Source organism: Dendrobates tinctorius, unplaced genomic scaffold, assembly GCF_039654945.1.
Source record: "Dendrobates tinctorius isolate UK_male_01 unplaced genomic scaffold, ASM3965494v1 ptg000164l, whole genome shotgun sequence".
Classification (NCBI taxonomy): Eukaryota; Metazoa; Chordata; class Amphibia; order Anura; family Dendrobatidae; genus Dendrobates; species Dendrobates tinctorius.
In genome coordinates, this window is record NW_027361831.1 from 11,898,178 (window position 1) to 11,917,394 (window position 19,217).

The 19,217-nt window shown below is 43.6% G+C and overlaps 1 protein-coding gene across 1 annotated transcript; it reads right to left on the minus strand.

Annotated features, from left to right (window-relative positions):
* Positions 1-378: 378 nt before the first annotated feature.
* LOC141052966 (C3a anaphylatoxin chemotactic receptor-like) lies at positions 379-1,489 on the minus strand. The gene has a single exon (XM_073550298.1). The coding sequence runs from the start codon at positions 1,487-1,489 to the stop codon at positions 533-535; it is 957 nt and encodes a 318-aa protein (XP_073406399.1). The 3' UTR covers positions 379-532.
* Positions 1,490-19,217: the final 17,728 nt, after the last annotated feature.

The following is a 19,217-nucleotide window of genomic DNA, read 5'->3' on the forward strand; positions in this document are numbered from 1 at the left end:
AACAATTGTGGAATTGCACTTTTTTTTTTGCAATTTCACCGCAGTTTGAGTTTTTTCCCATTTTGCAGTACACTATATGGCAAAACCAATGGTGTCAATCAAAAGTACAACTCGTCCCCCAAAAAACAAGCCCTACACGGCCATATTGACGGAAAAATAACAACGTTATGGCTCTGGAAAGAAGGGGAGCAAAAAAAGCGGAAACTCAAAAATGGAAAATCCCAAGGAGGTGAAGGGGTTAATTGATGTGATCTGCAGAAACTACTGGGTCACTTTATTATTATGGTGGAATTACAATTTGTTTTTCACCATTTCACTTCACTTGGGATTATTTTTTCACCCATTTTTCAGCACATTATGTGGTAACATGAAGGGAGACTTTCATAATTACATTTCATCCTGCAAAAATCCGTCCTTCATGGGAAAATAATGCTTTATGGTATTTGGGCAGAAAAAGGAAAGAAACTAGAAAAATGTCCCAGTCTCCAAGGGGTTAAGAGGTGTCACATAGAGGAGATCCCAGGATTATACATTACACATCAGTAGGGCGAGAGTCTCCTGCATCTCCTCGCTCCCCGCACAGGTCATTAGGAGGGTCACCTAAGGCTCTTTCTAGCCTGGAGGGGATGGATCTGAGGAAACCGTGTTGGAAATCCGCTGTCAGAAACACATAAATGATTGGATTCAGGCAACTGTTCAGACAAGCCAGGCTGGTAGTGATAGAGGATACAGTATATAATGCTATGAGATAAGAATAATAGGATGTTATGTAGTCTCCATAATACAAGAATATTAGTAGCCAGATGTAATATGGGAACCAGCAGATGAAGAAACACGATATAACAGCGGTGATGATCCTGGAGGATCTCTGAGATCTCTGGGATCTCTTACTTTTTCTAAGTTTGTAGAAAATGGTGACATAAGAGGTGACGATGATGAGAAACGGGATCACACACATTATAACCAATCTGATCCACTGCATGGTCAGACGTAACTCTCCGTTATAAGGAGAACTGAGATAACCATCTACACACCATTCTTGTAGATAACCTACATGGTATCTATACACATAATACAGCGCACCGGCCACAGTGACGCTCAGCCCCCAGATGATCGCTGCACTGATTCTCACCAGGCTACGAGATCTATGAACTTTGGCCCAGAATGGCCACATGACGGACACCCAGCGGTCAATGCTCATGGCCGTCAGGAGGAGAACACTGGCGCTCATGTTCACATTAAACAGAAACATGTTCACTATACAATATGCAAGATGTGGGGGGTGTGAGAACACTGCAGCCCAGTCAGCAATTCTCAGGGGGAGAGAGGAGCAGCACAGGAAGTCGGCGATGGCCAGGTGGAGGAACCACACGGCACTGATTGTGTTCTTCATCCTGAATCCGGCAATCCAGATGACTAATCCATTACCGATAATCCCGAGAGCAAAAACAATGCTGTATAATGGAATGGACGTCTTCTGTAGAATCATAAAATAATAATCATCTTTCTCGCCGTATTCGTCAGGTGACCTGAGAAGACAGAACAGGGCAGACATTAGGGGAATGAAGACTTTATAGTTCCATCAGTTTCCCCCTTGTACATGGAGGACGGGGGCTGACATCACAGTGGGATCACAAGGTGGAGCGGTTTTAATACAAATGTTTCCCTGCGTTTCACCTGTAAAGTCTCTGAGGTTCCCGCGATCTCCTGCACACAGCTCGGATTTTTCTCCGCAGTATTTCGTACAATACCTTGGTTTCTGCAGAATGCAGCACGTCACTTATTTCAGCATTTTTTCTGCATTTTTCAGCCATTAAAAGCAATAGGGGTGCGAAAAATGCTGAAAAAATGCTGAAAAATCGCAGATATCAGATTTGCTGCATTTTTGGAGCCAAAACCTGATGAACTTGAATCTGATTTTTTTATGCACTAAACTTTATCAGCATGAACAAGAGACAAATGTACCCCGACAACAACGCAACAAAAACTAAGCAAAACCGGGATTTTTTGAAGCAAGTTTCTTACTGCCGAGAGAGAAGGATTTTCCTGCTGAAAAAAATGCATAAAAAATGCAACATGTGAACATGGACTAATATAGAAGCAACCAAGGACAAAATACAAGCAAAAAAAATAAATCAAAATTTAAAGGGACAAAAGATATAGGCAAAATAAAGGGTGGAAAGGGTTAAGGATGAGAATTGGGAAGGAAAAATATGGTTTATTAAGGGACATGGAGAAAAGAGAAACATTACAAATTACAGGGATAGAAGGAAAATGAAAAAGCTTGGTCTGTCCAGACAGGCAGGGAAAGGGTTACGGTGCACAGATAAGACCCCTTATATATAAAACATATAGGAGGTAGGAGGGGAGAGAAGGAATGGGAAAGGCAAGGAAAGAAAAGGGAAAGGAAGAACAGCTGTAACCAGGAGGAGACAAGACTATAGAGAAATACTGACTGTTACATAATGGAGGATACTGTCTGCTGGAGTCTAATAGCGGCGCAGTTTTCATGGAATCACAGCCACTCTGCTTGGACAGTCAGACACAGCATAACATTCATGTAAAAACAGCAGCAGAAAATACGCAGCATTTACGCTACATGTGAACACAGTCTAAATGTCCAAGCAACGTGGACGTGATTCCATGAAATCTCCGCTCTCTGAGGTCTGAAGACGCTGCTGAACTCTGCGGTTTTGGTGCTTTGTTTCTCTATAGGCTTCTTCTGGAAAAAACACACATAAAACACTGTTAGGCTATGTGCACACGTTACGGATTTGCCTGTGGAATTTTCTGCTCAATTTCTTCCTCTCTTAGCAGAAAACGCAGTTGAAAATCCGCGCGTTTTTGATGCAGATTTTCATGTATTTTTCCATGAGGATTTGTAAGATAAATAAAGATATGTTATTTACCAACAAAAAAGAATTGTGATGTCGTTTCTTTGTCCAACCTCTTCTCTTACAAGCTCCATTGAAGACCATAATATCATCACACACCATGTTCTAAAGTCATGTTTACACACACAAAATTAATAGAAGTGAATCTCTATAGATATTAGTGATGGGCGAGCAGTAAAATGCTCAGGTGCTCGCTGCTCGCGTCGACCAATTGGAATACTCGGGTACTCGGACAGAACAACGAGCCCAATGTAAGTCTATGAGAGACAAGAGCATTTTTACCGCGATCCCCCCGGGGGTCCTTTCAAGGTCTAAAAACATCAGAAAATGATGGAAACACTGCTCAAATGGGGACATCATGGGGATCGCCCCGGAAGCATTCCTGACTCCTAGGTCACAGCTGTAAACAATGTTGTCAGAGGTTCATGCCATTTTTACCGCTGCATCAAAAACATACCAAAACGAAACCAAAACGGATTTTGCTGGGAAATATGTTACGGTGCATCCTTTCCAGGTTAATGACTTATAGATAAGGCAAATAAATAACCCCAGACCAAAATGTTCCTCCCCCACTTGGGCTATGTTCAGACGCAGCGTTTTTGAAGCGTTTTTCAACTTTAACATTGCTTTCAACCAAAAGAAATGCATTCACTGGGAAATGTCATTGTAACATTTACCAACCCTAGCTGCCATGTGGTGTGTGACACATAAGCAGACACATCTTGTTTCATTTATGAAGGAGGGACTCTTAAAGTCACAGAGACTATTTTTACAGGGGCATCAGGCGGCATTAATCTTCTTAAAGGGCCATTATTAAACAGTGGGTCTCCTAAACTGATATAGCCTATGCAGTGAGTGGATGGGCTGCCAAGAATTATGACGCAGTGCTTGGGGATGTACATATTTTTTGTAATTTGGTGACGGGCATCATAACACCCTTGCCAAAACATAGAGTGGTCAGAGCATGTCTGAATACATTCACACAGGTGTTCAAGTGGTGGTCGATGGTGAGGATGAGGAGAAGGAGGATGACAAACAGACAAAATCAGGAAGCGTATACCCATGTTTAGTTGTGAAGAGGTGCATGGGAATACACCTCCCAAAAAAACACCACATTGGAGTTCATGCTTCGCTGTCATCATTTGGTGGTGTCGAGAAGTCAGGCCCAATCCATCTCTTGATCATTTTTATGAGTCAGCCTGTCTCCATTTTCTGTAGAAAGGTGAATGCGCTTATCTGTGGTAATGCCACCAGCAGCACTAAAAACCCTCTCAGACAAAACGCTAGCGGCAGGGCAGGCCGGGACCTCCAAGGCGTAGAGAGGCAGCTCATGCCACGTGTTCAGCTTGGATACCCAATATTAAAAAGGCGCAGAGGAATCACAGAGGACATTGGTACAGTCAGCAAGGTACTCCCTCAGCATCTCAGAAAACATTGCATTCCTTGTGAGATTACCCCACGCCACAGTGCATGGGCGATGGGAGGGTCTTAGAAAACTGTCCCAGAACTTTGCCAGTGCTCCCCTGCCTCTGCTGGAGTGGACTTGTGTCTGTCTCTCCTGCTTGGTTGGCCAACGAACTGTTATCTCTGCCGCCAGCATTTTGACATGGGAAATTTTTTTAATAATTCTGCAACAATGACCCTATGGTACTGCACCATTTTGGTACACCTGTCTGCCTCTGGAACAAGACATTGAAAGTTATCCTTGTAGTGTGGGCCTAAGGCCGGGGTCACACTGGCGAGGAATACAGCGGAGTGAGAGGCGCTAAAAGCACGCATTACACACGGACCAATGATTCTCTACGGGGTCCCTCCCATCATCTGTATTCTACGCTCCGTGCCAATCGCAGCATGCTGCAATTGTCAGCGTACTACGCCCGTAGTATGCCAATGCAAGTCTATGGGTGCGCAAAAAATACGGATTACACACGGACCACACATGTGACTTGTGAGAAATACGCACCCGGTGTCTTTTAGCAAAGCCGGCAATTCAGTGCGCTATACAGTAAACTCACACTGACAGGTTTAATAAAGAAACAAAAGAATAGATATAGACACATAGAATACATATATGTGTGTGTATATATATATATATATATGCATTCTATGTGTCTATTCTTTGGTTTCTGTTAGAAACCCTGTCATAGGGCTCCATTATATGTCCATTTTGCAAGCCTGCGAGAAAATCTCGCCATACGGATGCCATACGGATTACATACGGATGCTGACATGCGCAAAATACGCGACCACACCTTGATTACGGATGACATACGGAGCACTGTTTAGGGGTCATTCATCCGTATTACGCATGTAGAATACTGACCGTATTTTGCGTCGGTTAGTGTGACCCCGGCCTAAAAGTGTTACTAGCCATAATGACTGGTGAAGAGAAAGAAAAAACAGGATGGCATTCACCGTTCATGTGAATCAAATCACTTTACTTCACATACACAAGGCATCGGCACCGGCACGGGAGCAATGTGCTGGAAGACGGCCGTTTCGCGCTCAATACGCTTCAACAGGTCCTATGCTCAGAATTCAGGTAATGCAAATAAAACCCATGTGTGAATAATAACTCCTCCCCTTCACCTGAGCATGTCTTGTGACTCCTCTACCAAAAAAACTGTTTAATGAAAAAAACAAGAAGATAAAAAACATTTCCCTCTACAGCACTATAATACAATTACAACATTTTTTTTTTTAAAATGTTTTGATATTAAATATTCAAAGGAATACAGCCATATCTACCTTTTCATTTAACCCTAATGGACCTGTGGCTTTAGTGCAGAGAATCCATCGAGCTTCAACCTGCAAAAGACGCTTATTATGATTCCCTCCATATTGCGGTGCAGAAACTCTTTCAATACCAGCAAACCGCAGTGCCTCCGCATTTCCACCACGGAATTTCCTCATGTGGTCTATAAGTCTGGGGACTCCTTTTCCTGTGGTAATTGCATTAAAATGTTCTCTAAACCTGATGTAAAGAGGCCGAATTGTTTTGCCAATGTAGAAAAAACCGCATGGGCAAAATAGGACATAAACCACAAAGGCAGTTTTACATGAGACAAATTCTTTTACCTCGTGATACACAGATCCCATTTTTACAGTTTTTCCACTCAGCTTAAAGGGTCACCAAGGACAATTCTTGCACTTGTAGTTCCCTACTGGATTGCTGGATTCCAGCCCATTGTTCCGTTTATCATGATATCTATTTTTTACCAGCAAATCTCGGAGGTTAGTGCTCCGTTTACTGGCAAACAGGGGACCTCTGCCGACCACATCCAAGAAATCTCCATCACCTTCCTAAAGATGCCAGTTCTGTCTGATTACAGTTCTAATATGTCTGTCCATAGAGTTAACGGTAAAACTAAACACAAAACGGTTTTCTTTTTGCTTTCTGCTCTGATTATTAGTGATTGCTAAATCATTAACCCTTGAACCATGTGTGTACGAGGTGTGCGGAGCAGAGCCGTGTGTGTGCAAGGTGTACGGAGCGGAGCCATGTGTGTACGAGGTGTGCGGAGCGGAGCCATGTGTGTACGAGGTGTGCGGAGCAGAGCCGTGTGTGTGCAAGGTGTACGGAGCGGAGCCGTGTGTGTACGAGGTGTGCGGAGCAGAGCCGTGTGTGTGCAAGGTGTACGGAGCGGAGCCGTGTGTGTGCAAGGTGTACGGAGCGGAGCCGTGTGTGTACGAGGTGTGCGGAGCAGAGCCGTGTGTGTGCAAGGTGTACGGAGCGGAGCCGTGTGTGTACGAGGTGTGCGGAGCAGAGCCGTGTGTGTGCGAGGTGTACGGAGCGGAGCCGTGTGTGTACGAGGTGTACGGAGCGGAGCCGTGTGTGTACGAGGTGTACGGAGCGGAGCCGTGTGTGTACGAGGTGTACGGAGCGGAGCCGTGTGTGTACGAGGTGTACGGAGCGGAGCCGTGTGTGTACGAGGTGTACGGAGCGGAGCCGTGTGTGTACGAGGTGTACGGAGCGGAGCCGTGTGTGTACGAGGTGTACGGAGCGGAGCCGTGTGTGTACGAGGTGTACAGAGCCGTGTGTGTACGAGGTGTACGGAGCAGAGCCACGTGTGTACAAGGTGTACGGAGCAGAGCCGCGTGTGTACGAGGTGTACGGAGCAGAGCCGCGTGTGTACGAGGTGTACGGAGCAGAGCCGCGTGTGTACGAGGTGTACGGAGCAGAGCCGCGTGTGTACGAGGTGTACGGAGCAGAGCCGCGTGTGTACGAGGTGTACGGAGCAGAGCCGCGTGTGTACGAGGTGTACGGAGCAGAGCCGCGTGTGTACGAGGTGTACGGAGCAGAGCCGCGTGTGTACGAGGTGTACGGAGCAGAGCCGCGTGTGTACAAGGTGTACGGAGCAGAGCCGCGTGTGTACGAGGTGTACGGAGCAGAGCCGCGTGTGTACGAGGTGTACGGAGCAGAGCCGCGTGTGTACGAGGTGTACGGAGCAGAGCCGCGTGTGTACGAGGTGTACGGAGCAGAGCCGCGTGTGTACGAGGTGTACGGAGCAGAGCCGCGTGTGTACGAGCTGTACGGAGCAGAGCCGCGTGTGTACGAGCTGTACGGAGCAGAGCCGCGTGTGTACGAGCTGTACGGAGCAGAGCCGCGTGTGTACGAGCTGTACGGAGCGGAGCCGCGTGTGTACAAGGTGTACGGAGCAGAGCCGCATGTGTACGAGGTGTACGGAGCAGAGCCGCGTGTGTACGAGGTGTACGGAGCAGAGCCGCGTGTGGACGAGGTAAAACCACAAGAAAAAAGCCGACTAAGTCTAGAATATAGAAAGTATAAATTTTTATTAGCAAACCAAGTTAAAAATGATATGAAGTCAGAAATTCGTAAATTAATAAATTTAGTAAAATTACAATGCATATCTGTATGCTACAAGAAAAAATGGGTGTACTTATCCAGATAATATAAAATAGATGTGGATATATCTCAGTGTACAAAAATATACAAATATTATCAAAAGTGTCAATAATATATGTGAGTAGTGCCCAATTGAAGAATAAAAATAATCTTTTAGTGCATATGGCAAAAAATTGGATTGGGAAAATCATACACAGAAATAGTAAAGTGCAAAATATACACAACCAAGTGTGAGTGTGTCCAAAAACGCTAAATACACTGGATAAAATATACTAGGTAAAATAGTAAAGTGCAAATGCAAAATTGTTATGCAGAATTGTTATGCTGTAATGTCTATCGTCTGTACAAGTTCCCTCTGAAATGTAAAGTGCTGCGGAATATGTCGGCGCTATAGAAATAAAATTTATTATTATTATATTAAAATAACACCACCAGGTGTCAGTATGTCCACATCATATAGTCAGTGACCAGGAATGAACATGTGAGGACAAGTAAGCATTATATAATCATAGTAACAAGTAACTTACAAAATAGTGCGATATGTTCCTGGTCTCCTGGACGGGCACCCTCCCCAACACGCGTTTCGGCACGCTGCCTTCGTAAGTTACTTCTTACTACTATGATTATATAATGCTTACTTGTCCTCGTATGTTCATTCCTGGTCACTGAATACATGATGTGGACATACTGACACCTGGTGGTGTAATTTTGCATTTGCACTTTACTATTTTACCTAGTATATTTTATCCAGTGTATTTAGCGTTTTTGGACACACTCACACTTGGTTGTGTATATTTTTCACTATTTGCACGTTACAATTTTTGTGTATGATTTTCCTAACACAATTTTTTGCCATATTCACTATATATAATATTTTTATTCTTCAAATGGGCACTACTTATATCACATACATATCATTGACACTTTTGATCATTTTTGTATATTTTTGTACACTGAGATATAGCCACATCTATTTTATATAATCTGGATAAGTGCACCCTTTTTTCTTGTAGCATACAGATATGCATTGTAATTTTACTAAGTGTATTAATTTACGAATTTCTGACCTCATAAACATTTTTTTAACCTGGTATACTAATAAAAATTTATACTTTCTATACTCTGGACTTTTAGTCGGCTTTTTTCTTGTGGTTTTATGTTGGTTCTTTCGGATTGTCCAATTCTTTATTAAGGTCCATTTTCGCAGTAGTGCAAATCAAATGTGGTATTTTATTGTATCTATACTTTGATTTACTATACTTAAACAGTAATAAACCCACTCTGTTTGGAACTCTGGGTTTGAGTCCCCCTTTTCTTGTGATTTATTGCTCATGTGTACGAGGTGTACAGAGCAAAGTCGTCTGTACTGAGTAGAGCCGCCTGTGTACAAGGTATACGGAGCGGAGCTGCGTGTGTACAAGGTGTACGGAGCGGAGCTGCGTGTGTACAAGGTGTACGGAGCGGAGCCGCGTGTGTACGAAGTCTACGGAGCATAGTCGCGTGTATATGAGGTGTATGGAGCAAAGCCGAGTGTGTATGGTGTGAAGCTGAGTGCGTATGAGGTGTGCGGTCCGAGCCGCATGTGTACGAGGTGTGCGGAGTGGAGGTGCGTGTGTGCAAAATGTGCCGCTTGTGTACGAGGTTGTGAGGATCTGAGGTTGTGGGTTATAAAGATCACCTAGGCAAGTTCCTCAACCACGAAACGGCAAAAACACTAGTGCACGCTCTTATCTCCCGCCTCGACTACTGCAACCTCCTACTCTCTGGCCTCCCCTCTAGCACTCTGGCACCGCTCCAGTCCATCCTACACTATGCTGCCTGACTAATCCACCTGTCTCCCCGCTACTCCCCAGCCTCCCCCCTATGCCAGGCCCTTCACTGGCTTCCTATCGCCCAGAGGATCCAATTCAAAACCCTAACCATGACATACAAAGCCATCCACAACCTGTCTCCTCCATACATCTGTGACATGGTCTCTAGGTACCTACCCGCACGCAACCTTCGATCATCTCAAGATCTCCTTCTCTACTCCCCCCTTATCTCTTCTTCCCACAACCGCATACAAGACTTCTCCCGTGCTTCCCCCATACTCTGGAACTCCCTGGCGCAACACATCAGATTCTCACCATCAATGGAAACTTTCAAGAAGAACCTGAAGACCCACCTGTTCCGATAAGCCTACAGCCTGCAATGATCCTCGGTCTACTGAACCACCGCACGACCTGCTCTACCCCCTCCTACTGTATCCTCACCCATCCCTGTAGACTGTGAGCCCTCGCGGGCAGGGTCCCTTCTCCCTATGTACTTGTGCGTCCCTTGTCTTACACTTGTTTATTATTCTTGTATATAATACACTTGTCTATAATTCCCCTTTTGACATGTAAAGCGCCATGGAATAAATGGCGCTATATAAATGCATAATAATAATAATAATAAGTTAACGATGCAACTATTTTTTATTCCATAAATCCATGCTTGTACAACAAATCCAGGTAGAAGGCCAACATACAATGTCCTCAGTCCACAAGTTCCCAATCTGAGATGAGTAGTTCCATTGGCTCCTGTACCAGGCAATACCCACTGTCTCCCAACTTTTAGCTGGCTCACATCTTTTGGTATCTCCAGCCAGTATAGTGTGCAGTCACAGCCTATGTTCCTTCAGACAATGGATATCATGACTCTAGCTAATGGATAACCCTCCAGCCAACAATCAATCTCCAAATCTCTATAGTCCATCAATCCCAGCCAGGGCCACCATCAGGGCATTACAGCTCTTACTGCTGAATGGGGCCCGGTGATTAGAGGGGTTCGTGCGCGCTCGCCCCCCCCCCCCAATATTTTGTTCAGGCAGCAGGCGCTTATATTCACAACGTCCCGAGCCCGGCCAGCAAAAGGAAATGGGCGGGCACTTTAACTTTAAGCTATGGCCCGCCCCAGTCCATCATGGTCCAGCCAGCTTCTCCTGAGGTCACACGCTGCTCTGCTCCACTTACTCATTCCAGAGCAGAGTGAGCAGCGTGTGTGGTGTGCCACGTGGCTGGGAGCAGTGGACGGCGGTTGGGCCCGGCGGTCGGATACCAGAGGAGAAGAGGCAGCATGTGCAGCGGACCGGACGTGCAGCTGGAGGCGGCAGGCATGCAAGCATGGTGAGTATACTTAACCAAAAAATAGGAGTGCAAACAACCTACAACATCAATCATTGATATGGACAGGAAAACATCATATAACCAAAAGAGGCCATATACCAAAAATATCAATAATACAATCACAACATTGAAGTCAATATTACCATTTTTATTAAGGACACCATAGGACATCACAAACAAACACATAATAAACACATAATAAAAAAGCAAAAGAAGGTGGGAGTGAAACAGCACATGTATTCTATATGCTGGAAATCCATCTCAATGAATTATACTATATAAAAAAGGGTATTTAGACCAAAAAATATACACCAAAATAGAATGCAGTGCATATATAAGGTGTTCTTTAGTCAATAAAGTGCATATCAATAAATAGTAAATCCCATAGTAAATTTGCTATACAAGAAAAATTTCAGTTGCTAACCAGGATTCATTGTAGATGTGCCGTCACTGCCACCCCACACTCCAACGCGCGTTTCACACATTGCTTCCTCAGGGAGTGATAGGGCAGAGGGGCATGGAGGGGTTTATATAGTGCAGTAAATGCCTATACACCAATGGCAGCGCATCCAAACATATGTTGCCTAATTAAAGTGATTATAATCCGTGCGTTCATAGCGGTATATACATGCAGGCGTCTATTGCAACTTCTCATTGACTTATTGGAGTACACTTTGACCCATAATTATTTTACATTTAAGGATCGCTTTTATGTTCAAAAACGGGGCGTGGCGATGGGGGCGTCTTTTGCGCCATCATACGCCAACTTGTTTATGGGAACGAGAACATATGTTGCCTTATCTATCTGACATACAGGGGCCGTCAGTTATCAGTTGGATGCGCTTTATTGATGTTGCCCTCTTTATTTGGCAAGGAAGTGAATCGGATTTGGATGTCTTTTTAAAACATTTAAATTCGAATGATTGGAATATAAAATTAACCTTTAATGTCACCAAAAAAGAGGTGAAATTTTTGGATCTTCATCTAACTGTTGACCAGATGGGGAATCTTCATAGTACAATTTTCCGAAAGGAAACAAGTACTAACTCATTACTTCATGCTAGTTCAGCACATCACAGACACACGATTAGAGCTATTCCGAAAGGACAATTTATTAGAGCAAGAAGGATCTGTGACTCCAATGAGGAATTTGAAATACAAGCAAGGGATCTGACAAATCGATTTTTATGTCGTGGCTAAAAACAGTCAGACATTAATCAGGGATACCAGCAGGCTAGGAAAATGGACCGTGATAAACTTATTAATAAGACATCAAAAAAAGAAATGGGTTTACGAGTCATTACCAACTACCACAGTAGGTGGAAGGATATGAATGACGTATTAAATCGTTTTTGGCCTATATTAAAACAGGATCCTGAACTCTCAAAGTTTATTGAGGACCAGCCACAGGTTGTTGCTAGAAAAAATAAAACTATTGGTGAAATGATAATACATAGCCACTATGTACCCCCTCGGTCTAACTTTATCTTCAACTCCAAAGGTCCTGTTTGGGGCTCTAGATCATGTGGTGATTGTAGTGCATGTAAATATCTGGTGAAAACTGATACTTTCACTAATTCTACAAATTTGCGTGTCTTTAAGATTGTTCATTCAATAAATTGCAAAACTACATCGGTGATTTATCACCTAACATGTCCATGCGGATTAATCTATATAGGTCTGACTTCGAGACAGCTGCGTGTCCGTATTTTGGAACAAGCAAGCGATATACGGGCTGCTAGATTGATTCAAATAACAAGGGGGATATTGCCAAATTAAAAACCTTGCCCTTACATTATCGGGATTTTCATCCATCTGGCCCCATTCACTCGAAGTGAGGGGCATTGATGTGGCTCATTTGGGAATTCGTGGTGGACATCTTATGAATAAATTGGCACAAAAGGAATGCCGTTGGATCACTATACTTAGGACCATGAAACCATTTGGACTTAATGACCAATGGGGTTTTTCTAGCTTCTTGTGAGGTATATCTCTTCTTGGCTGCTGTTTGTCCATTATTTGATAATCGATGATGTTAAGTAAAATATTCTCGACATTTAATTGTTTTTGTATGTATTGTACATATAATTTTTTGTTTTCAAAAATTTTTATTCTTTTGCTTTTAATTTATTGGGGTTTGTATAACTGATATTGTGTACAGTCATGTGGGTAATCCTAATTCTGGATGATTGTGATACCTGGAGGACTAATTTAAATATTTTTGATCACTCTTATCTAGATATGATATCATCTTTTTTTTGGTATCTAGTGGAAACATGTGGATCCTATTGATGAAAAAACTGGAAGGGGGGAAGGAGGAAAGAGAAAGTAGAGAGTATAAAAGAAGTAAAGAATGAAATCAATGGAAAAGAAGAGGATTTTTCTCTCCTCTTCAATATTTATTAGATCGAATTATTAATTTTTTTATATAATATGAATGTATTTCCAGTTATGGTATATATTCTTGGTATTCGTTCCCATATTTATTATATATTTGCACTTTAAATATTCTATATATTGATATATTAATTTATATCGTATATTTTTGTATTTAGTAGATATTTCTTTTTTTCACTGTTTTTTATTTTTTATTTATTTTTGTATATTTTTTTCCTTTTTCTCTGGATCACATTTAGATATTATAATCTTGCACCCCATATTGTGTGGTTTTATATGGTATATTCTTTGGAGCCCATGTTTACTGGATTATGTGGTTTTTTATGGTATTTTCATTGATGCCCACATTTTTGCCCAGATTTAATATGTCAGTTTGTTGCTGTGTGTTCTCTTTATGGCCCGCTTGGTCATGTGGTTTGTTTGTGACGTTATGATGGGTGTGACTGTGCGGCTTTATATGGTATACTTTTTGTGTCCTTGTATATTTATATACCTATATACCTATATTAATATACTGTAAACTATGTGGTTTTCTATGGTATCTTTATTGATGCCCACACTTTTGCCCAGAATTGATATGGCCGCTGGATACTGTGCGCTTCGTGTGTTCTCCTGTGTGGCCCGCCCGGTCACGTGTCTCGCCTGTGACATCACGACGGGTGCGACCGCGCCCCTCAGTGACGCTGCCACGAGGCTCGTGGTGGGCGATGTGCGCGCTGGGACAATACATCAAGCGCCGTCTGTTATCTGGCCACAAACATAGCTCTATATGCAACACTGATTAGGGGACACCTGCATGTATATACCGCTATGAACGCACGGATTATAATCACTTTAATTAGGCAATATATGTTTGGATGCGCTGCCATTGGTGTATAGGCATTTACTGCACTATATAAACCCCTCACTGCCCCTCTGCCCTATCACTCCCTGAGGAAGCAACGTGTGAAACGCGCGTTGGAGTGTGGCACAACCACAATGAATCCTGGTTAGTAACTGAAATTTTTCTTGCATATCAAATTTACTATGGGATTTACAATTTATTGATATGCACTTTATTGACTAAAGAACACCTTATATATGCACTGCATTCTATTTTGGTGTATATTTTTTGGTCTAAATACCCTTTTTTATATAGTATAATTCATTGAGATGGATTTCCAGTATATAGAATACATGTGCTGTTTCACTCCCACCTTCTTTTGCTTTTTTATTATGTGTTTGTTTGTGTTGTGATTTTAATATGTCCTATGGTGTCCTTAATAAAAACGGTAATATTGACTTCAATGTTGTGATTGTATTATTGATATTTTTGGTATGTGGCCTCTTTTGGTTATAAGCATGGTGAGTTGTCTGTCTCAGCTGGGCAGGCAGGGGGGACCCAGCGCAGCCAGCAGCCATCCACCAACAGGGCCCCAGCGGGGGGGCACCCGCAATGCAGCATTTCCACAGCCACAGGGCCCCAGGGCAGGTAGGGTGGGCCCAGAGCAGCCGCAGCATCCACCAACAGGGCCCAGGGCAGGCAGAGGGCCCAGTACAGCCGCAGCATTCCACCAACGGACCAGGCAGCGGGGGCCACATTCCAACAGGGCCCACAGGGCAGGATACAGTGTAAAAGAATTTTAAAAAATAAATAATTGTAAAAATATATATAAAAAAATCAATATTCCATCATTAACTCAATCTTTGAATACAAAATCTAAACACTAAGCGTGCACATATTTAGTATCACCACTGCGTCCATAACGACCCGACCTATAAAATTGTCACACTAGTTAACTCTAGTTAATGATTGGAGACACTAGGGGCAGGATTAGAGACACTGGGGGCAGGATTGGAGACACTGGGGGCAGAATGAAAGACATGAGGGCATGATTGGAGGCACTGGGGGCAGGATTGGAGACACTGGGGGCAGAATGAAAGACATGAGGGCATGATTGGAGGCACAGGGGGCATGATTGGAGACACTGGAGGCAGGATTGGAGACATATGGGGCAAGATTGGAGACAGATCATGCAGGATCATGGGGCATGATGGATACGATGGAGACAGATGGGAAAGGGTGGGGAGATCATATGGGGCAGAATGGATACTCATGAGGGTGGGATGGGAGAACTTCTGGCTGAAGCCAGGAATGAGACACACAGGGGCCAGGATGGGGGATATTATTACCATTGGGGCTAATTAAGGGATATTATAACTGTAGTCATGTATTTATTTTATTTTTTGAGCATACTGTTTTAAATGGGGGGGGTCGGTCCTGTTACTGTGTAGAGTGATACTATGTTGCCTTTATTCCTTTATGTGGTGTAATGTAGAAGTTAGGAAAAAAAATAAGTAATGTGTTCTGCAAGTGGAGCTATAGATAACTGTGTCATTTCCTGCAAAGACAAGTCCTCGCTGGAAGAAGTGATGGCAGTCTGTGCTGGATGAAAGATAAAAAAAAGATGAAGGACTTCACCTAGAGACGTCACTGGTGAGTCCGTGTGTTACCTGTACACTGACACTATACACTGTATACTATATACAGAGGTCCTGTGTATAATGTCACCAGTGATCACTATATTACCTATACATTATATACAGATCTCCTGTGTATAATGTCACATGTAAAGCGCCATGGAATAAATGGCGCTATATAAATGTATAATAATAATTGATCACTGTATTACCTGTACACAGACACTGCATACTAAGTACAGATCTCCTGTGTATAATGGCACTTATGTTGATAGTATTGTGTTTTTTTTTTTTATTACTGATGAGTATTGTAGTATTCAGTCACTATGTGGTGGTAATATGTGATCTGGACATGATGCGGTGGTATTTGTCCCTTGTATGCGCTATTATTTTATTTTAAAAATTGAAAAATAAATAAAATATGCAATAGAATTTAGGTATATTTTAAACAAATATTTAATAGGTTACAGTAGACTAGAGCTCGGCCTAAAGTGTCTACCGTGTTATGGTGGCGGCTTAAAAAATCTTTTGGCCAAAACAAAAGCTGTGGCTATATGTGTGATCTGGTGATGGGAACTGTTAATATGTGATTGGTGAGAAGTGGGGTTTTTCCAAGAGAGAGCGGTGGGACTGTGGACAGTTTGAGAGATGGAGGCGGGGCTGGGGTGGAGTCTCAAGGGGGCCCCAAAAATTTTGCTAGTATGGGGCCCCGAAATTTCTAGTGGCAGCCCTGGCACCAGGACAGATGGCCATAAAAGGGACGGCACGCTCTGGCTTGCCATTCAAGCATAACCAGTAAACTTTCAGGGCACCAATGACCCTATTATCCTCACTCCTGTGCTTAACCACTGTGCCCGCCCCTGATTAGCGTTATCATTACAACGTCTTTGAGGCTGGCCACCAAAGCCGAGCCTGTTCACCACCATGAGGTTTTACATCCTCTATTAGTTAAAACGAGTCCACCTTAACTTGTCCGCAACTTTCACCCGACTCCTAATCCGCCACCAAGAGGCCATTTGACACCTTAAATGGACTCGACTGCCATCAGCCATGCCTAATAAAGCCATCAACCATTTCTCCATGCTATGGAAAGACTGTGCCTACAAGTAACACAATTCCAGAGCTCCAACAGAATAATTTTATCAATGCAACTCTACCAAATTATGATCGATAATACTGTAACTAAAGCAAAATAACAGTCACTAGACACCCTGCAATGAGGATCCCATCATGGGGTATGTGGAAAGTAAACCATAATAAAGGTGGTAGCCGCAGTCTGAATACCTGTAAAATGACATCTGTCGTGCCTCAAAAACTATTATGCTGCATGTATCGTAGCCAGCTCTAGTTTTTTGGTTCTAGAAACCACCACTATATACAGTAGCTGTGCTGTGCAGGAATCATTTCTTAAACCCACTTACTACCACCGGAAAAGTGATGAGTATATATAAAGAGAAAGATACTATAAATAAGGAGTAATTAAAAGCTATACACTATATAACATCAAAACTGACCCTTAAATTACTTTCATAATATTTGGACACAGTAATTGAAATAAACTTATAGCAGGAAAATGTATGAATGCATTATGAATAACCCTGCCACACCATTGTTGATTGTTTTAATGCACTTGATGACATTCTCTGTTAACCCCTCTAGCTGGGTCAAAATGATCAGGGAAAACATCTTGCTTGATTACTTCACCCTAAAGCCCCCGTCACACACAGCGATCTCGCTAGCGAGATCGCTGCTGAGTCACAAGTTTTGTGACGCAACAGCGATCTCACCAGCGAGATCGCTGTGTGTGACACTCACCAGTGACCGCCCCCCTGCCGGGTATCGCTGATCGTCCTGGAATGGCCAGGACATTTTTTTGATCGCTGGTCTCCCGCTGGCCAGCATGCATCGCTGCGTGTGACAGGCGGGAGATCAGCGATCAACGAGCTGGCGCTGGTAACTAAGGTACACATCGGGTTTCTAAGCGGCGCACAGTGCTTAGAAACCCGATGTGTACCTTAGTTACCAGCGCGCTAGTGCAGGGAGCTGGTAACCAAGGTACACATCGGGTTTCTAAGTGCCGCGCGCCACTTAGAAACCCGATGTGTACCTTGGTTACCAGCTCCCTGCACCAGCCCGCTCGTAACTAAGGTACACAGTGGGTAACTAAGCGACGTGCGTCGATTGTTACCCGTTTTTCGCTGGTGTTGATCGCTGGTTAAGCTGCCTGTTTGGCAGCTCACCAGCGATCATGTAGCGACACACCAGCGATCCTGACAAGGTCATATCGTTGTCGGGATCGCTGGTGCGTCGCTATGTGTGACGGGGCCCTTAGTCACTCCCTACTGACTCAAGGGCACACAGATTAGGTATACTGTTTAATGCACTGCTTTATCCAGAAGACAACCTTAAAACAAAGAAGAGTTGGTCAATATAAACAGTCAAAATTCGTCCCTCAGTATTCTCAAGTCAAATGAACAAAAAAATGGGTCCTTGAAGCAACAGATTGTATTGACTGTCATGTTTTTTGGGGGGTTTTCTCACTCTCTTTTTCCCTCCCCAATATCAGGATATCCAGGACTGACCTGTCAGTGTCTGGACCCTGAGAAATCAGCGGTCCTGCAGGGGCTTACCGGGGTCCCTAGGGAGAGAAGCACGTCCCAGAGGCTGGGCACTAACAGGACCTGCACAATGTGACTACTAAGGGGCAGAGCCTGCCGCAGGTCTCCCAGAAGGAGCAGGAGCAGAGAGAAATGCCAGCCTGAAATAAAGACCTTACCAGCAGGTGTATCAAAAACAGAACCAACGATAAGCGCTAGACAGGAGGGATGTCAGGGACAGGCTAAGGGTCACAACCGTACGGACAGCAGAAATACCAGGAGCGTAGACAGGAGAATAACCAGAGACGTAGCTGAAGTCAGAAACCAGGAGAATAGACACACAATACCAAATCATCAGGCAAGAATGTAACAGGCAAGAGACCGGGTCAAAAGCAGGTATTCAGACAGAAAAGCAGGCACGCAGCAATACTCACAGTGGTGACTTGACTAAGCTGAGGGCTAAAGTATAACTGACAGCGGGGAATGCCTGAGCGAGGCTATAAAAAGCCCTCCCCCTATCAGAGTGAGGCCACAGAAACTAACCCCAGAAGGTCCGATACAACCCACCATGACACCCTCCAGTTGCTGTTCCTAGCTCGGAGGAGCCAATTGCAATTTATTTATTTATTTATTTTTAAGCATACAAAATATGATTGCCATGACCCAGAGACTTTACCGTAACAGGGTCTAATAGGCTATAAATGCTTCTGGAGACCAGGGGGCCATACTGTAATGGTCACCCTGGATAAATAGGCCACAGCAGCTCTGTATACTAACATATTTATATTACAAAATTAACATATCAGTATAACATTGACAATTAAGTAAGCGGATCTATGGAAGCCGTGTACCAGCA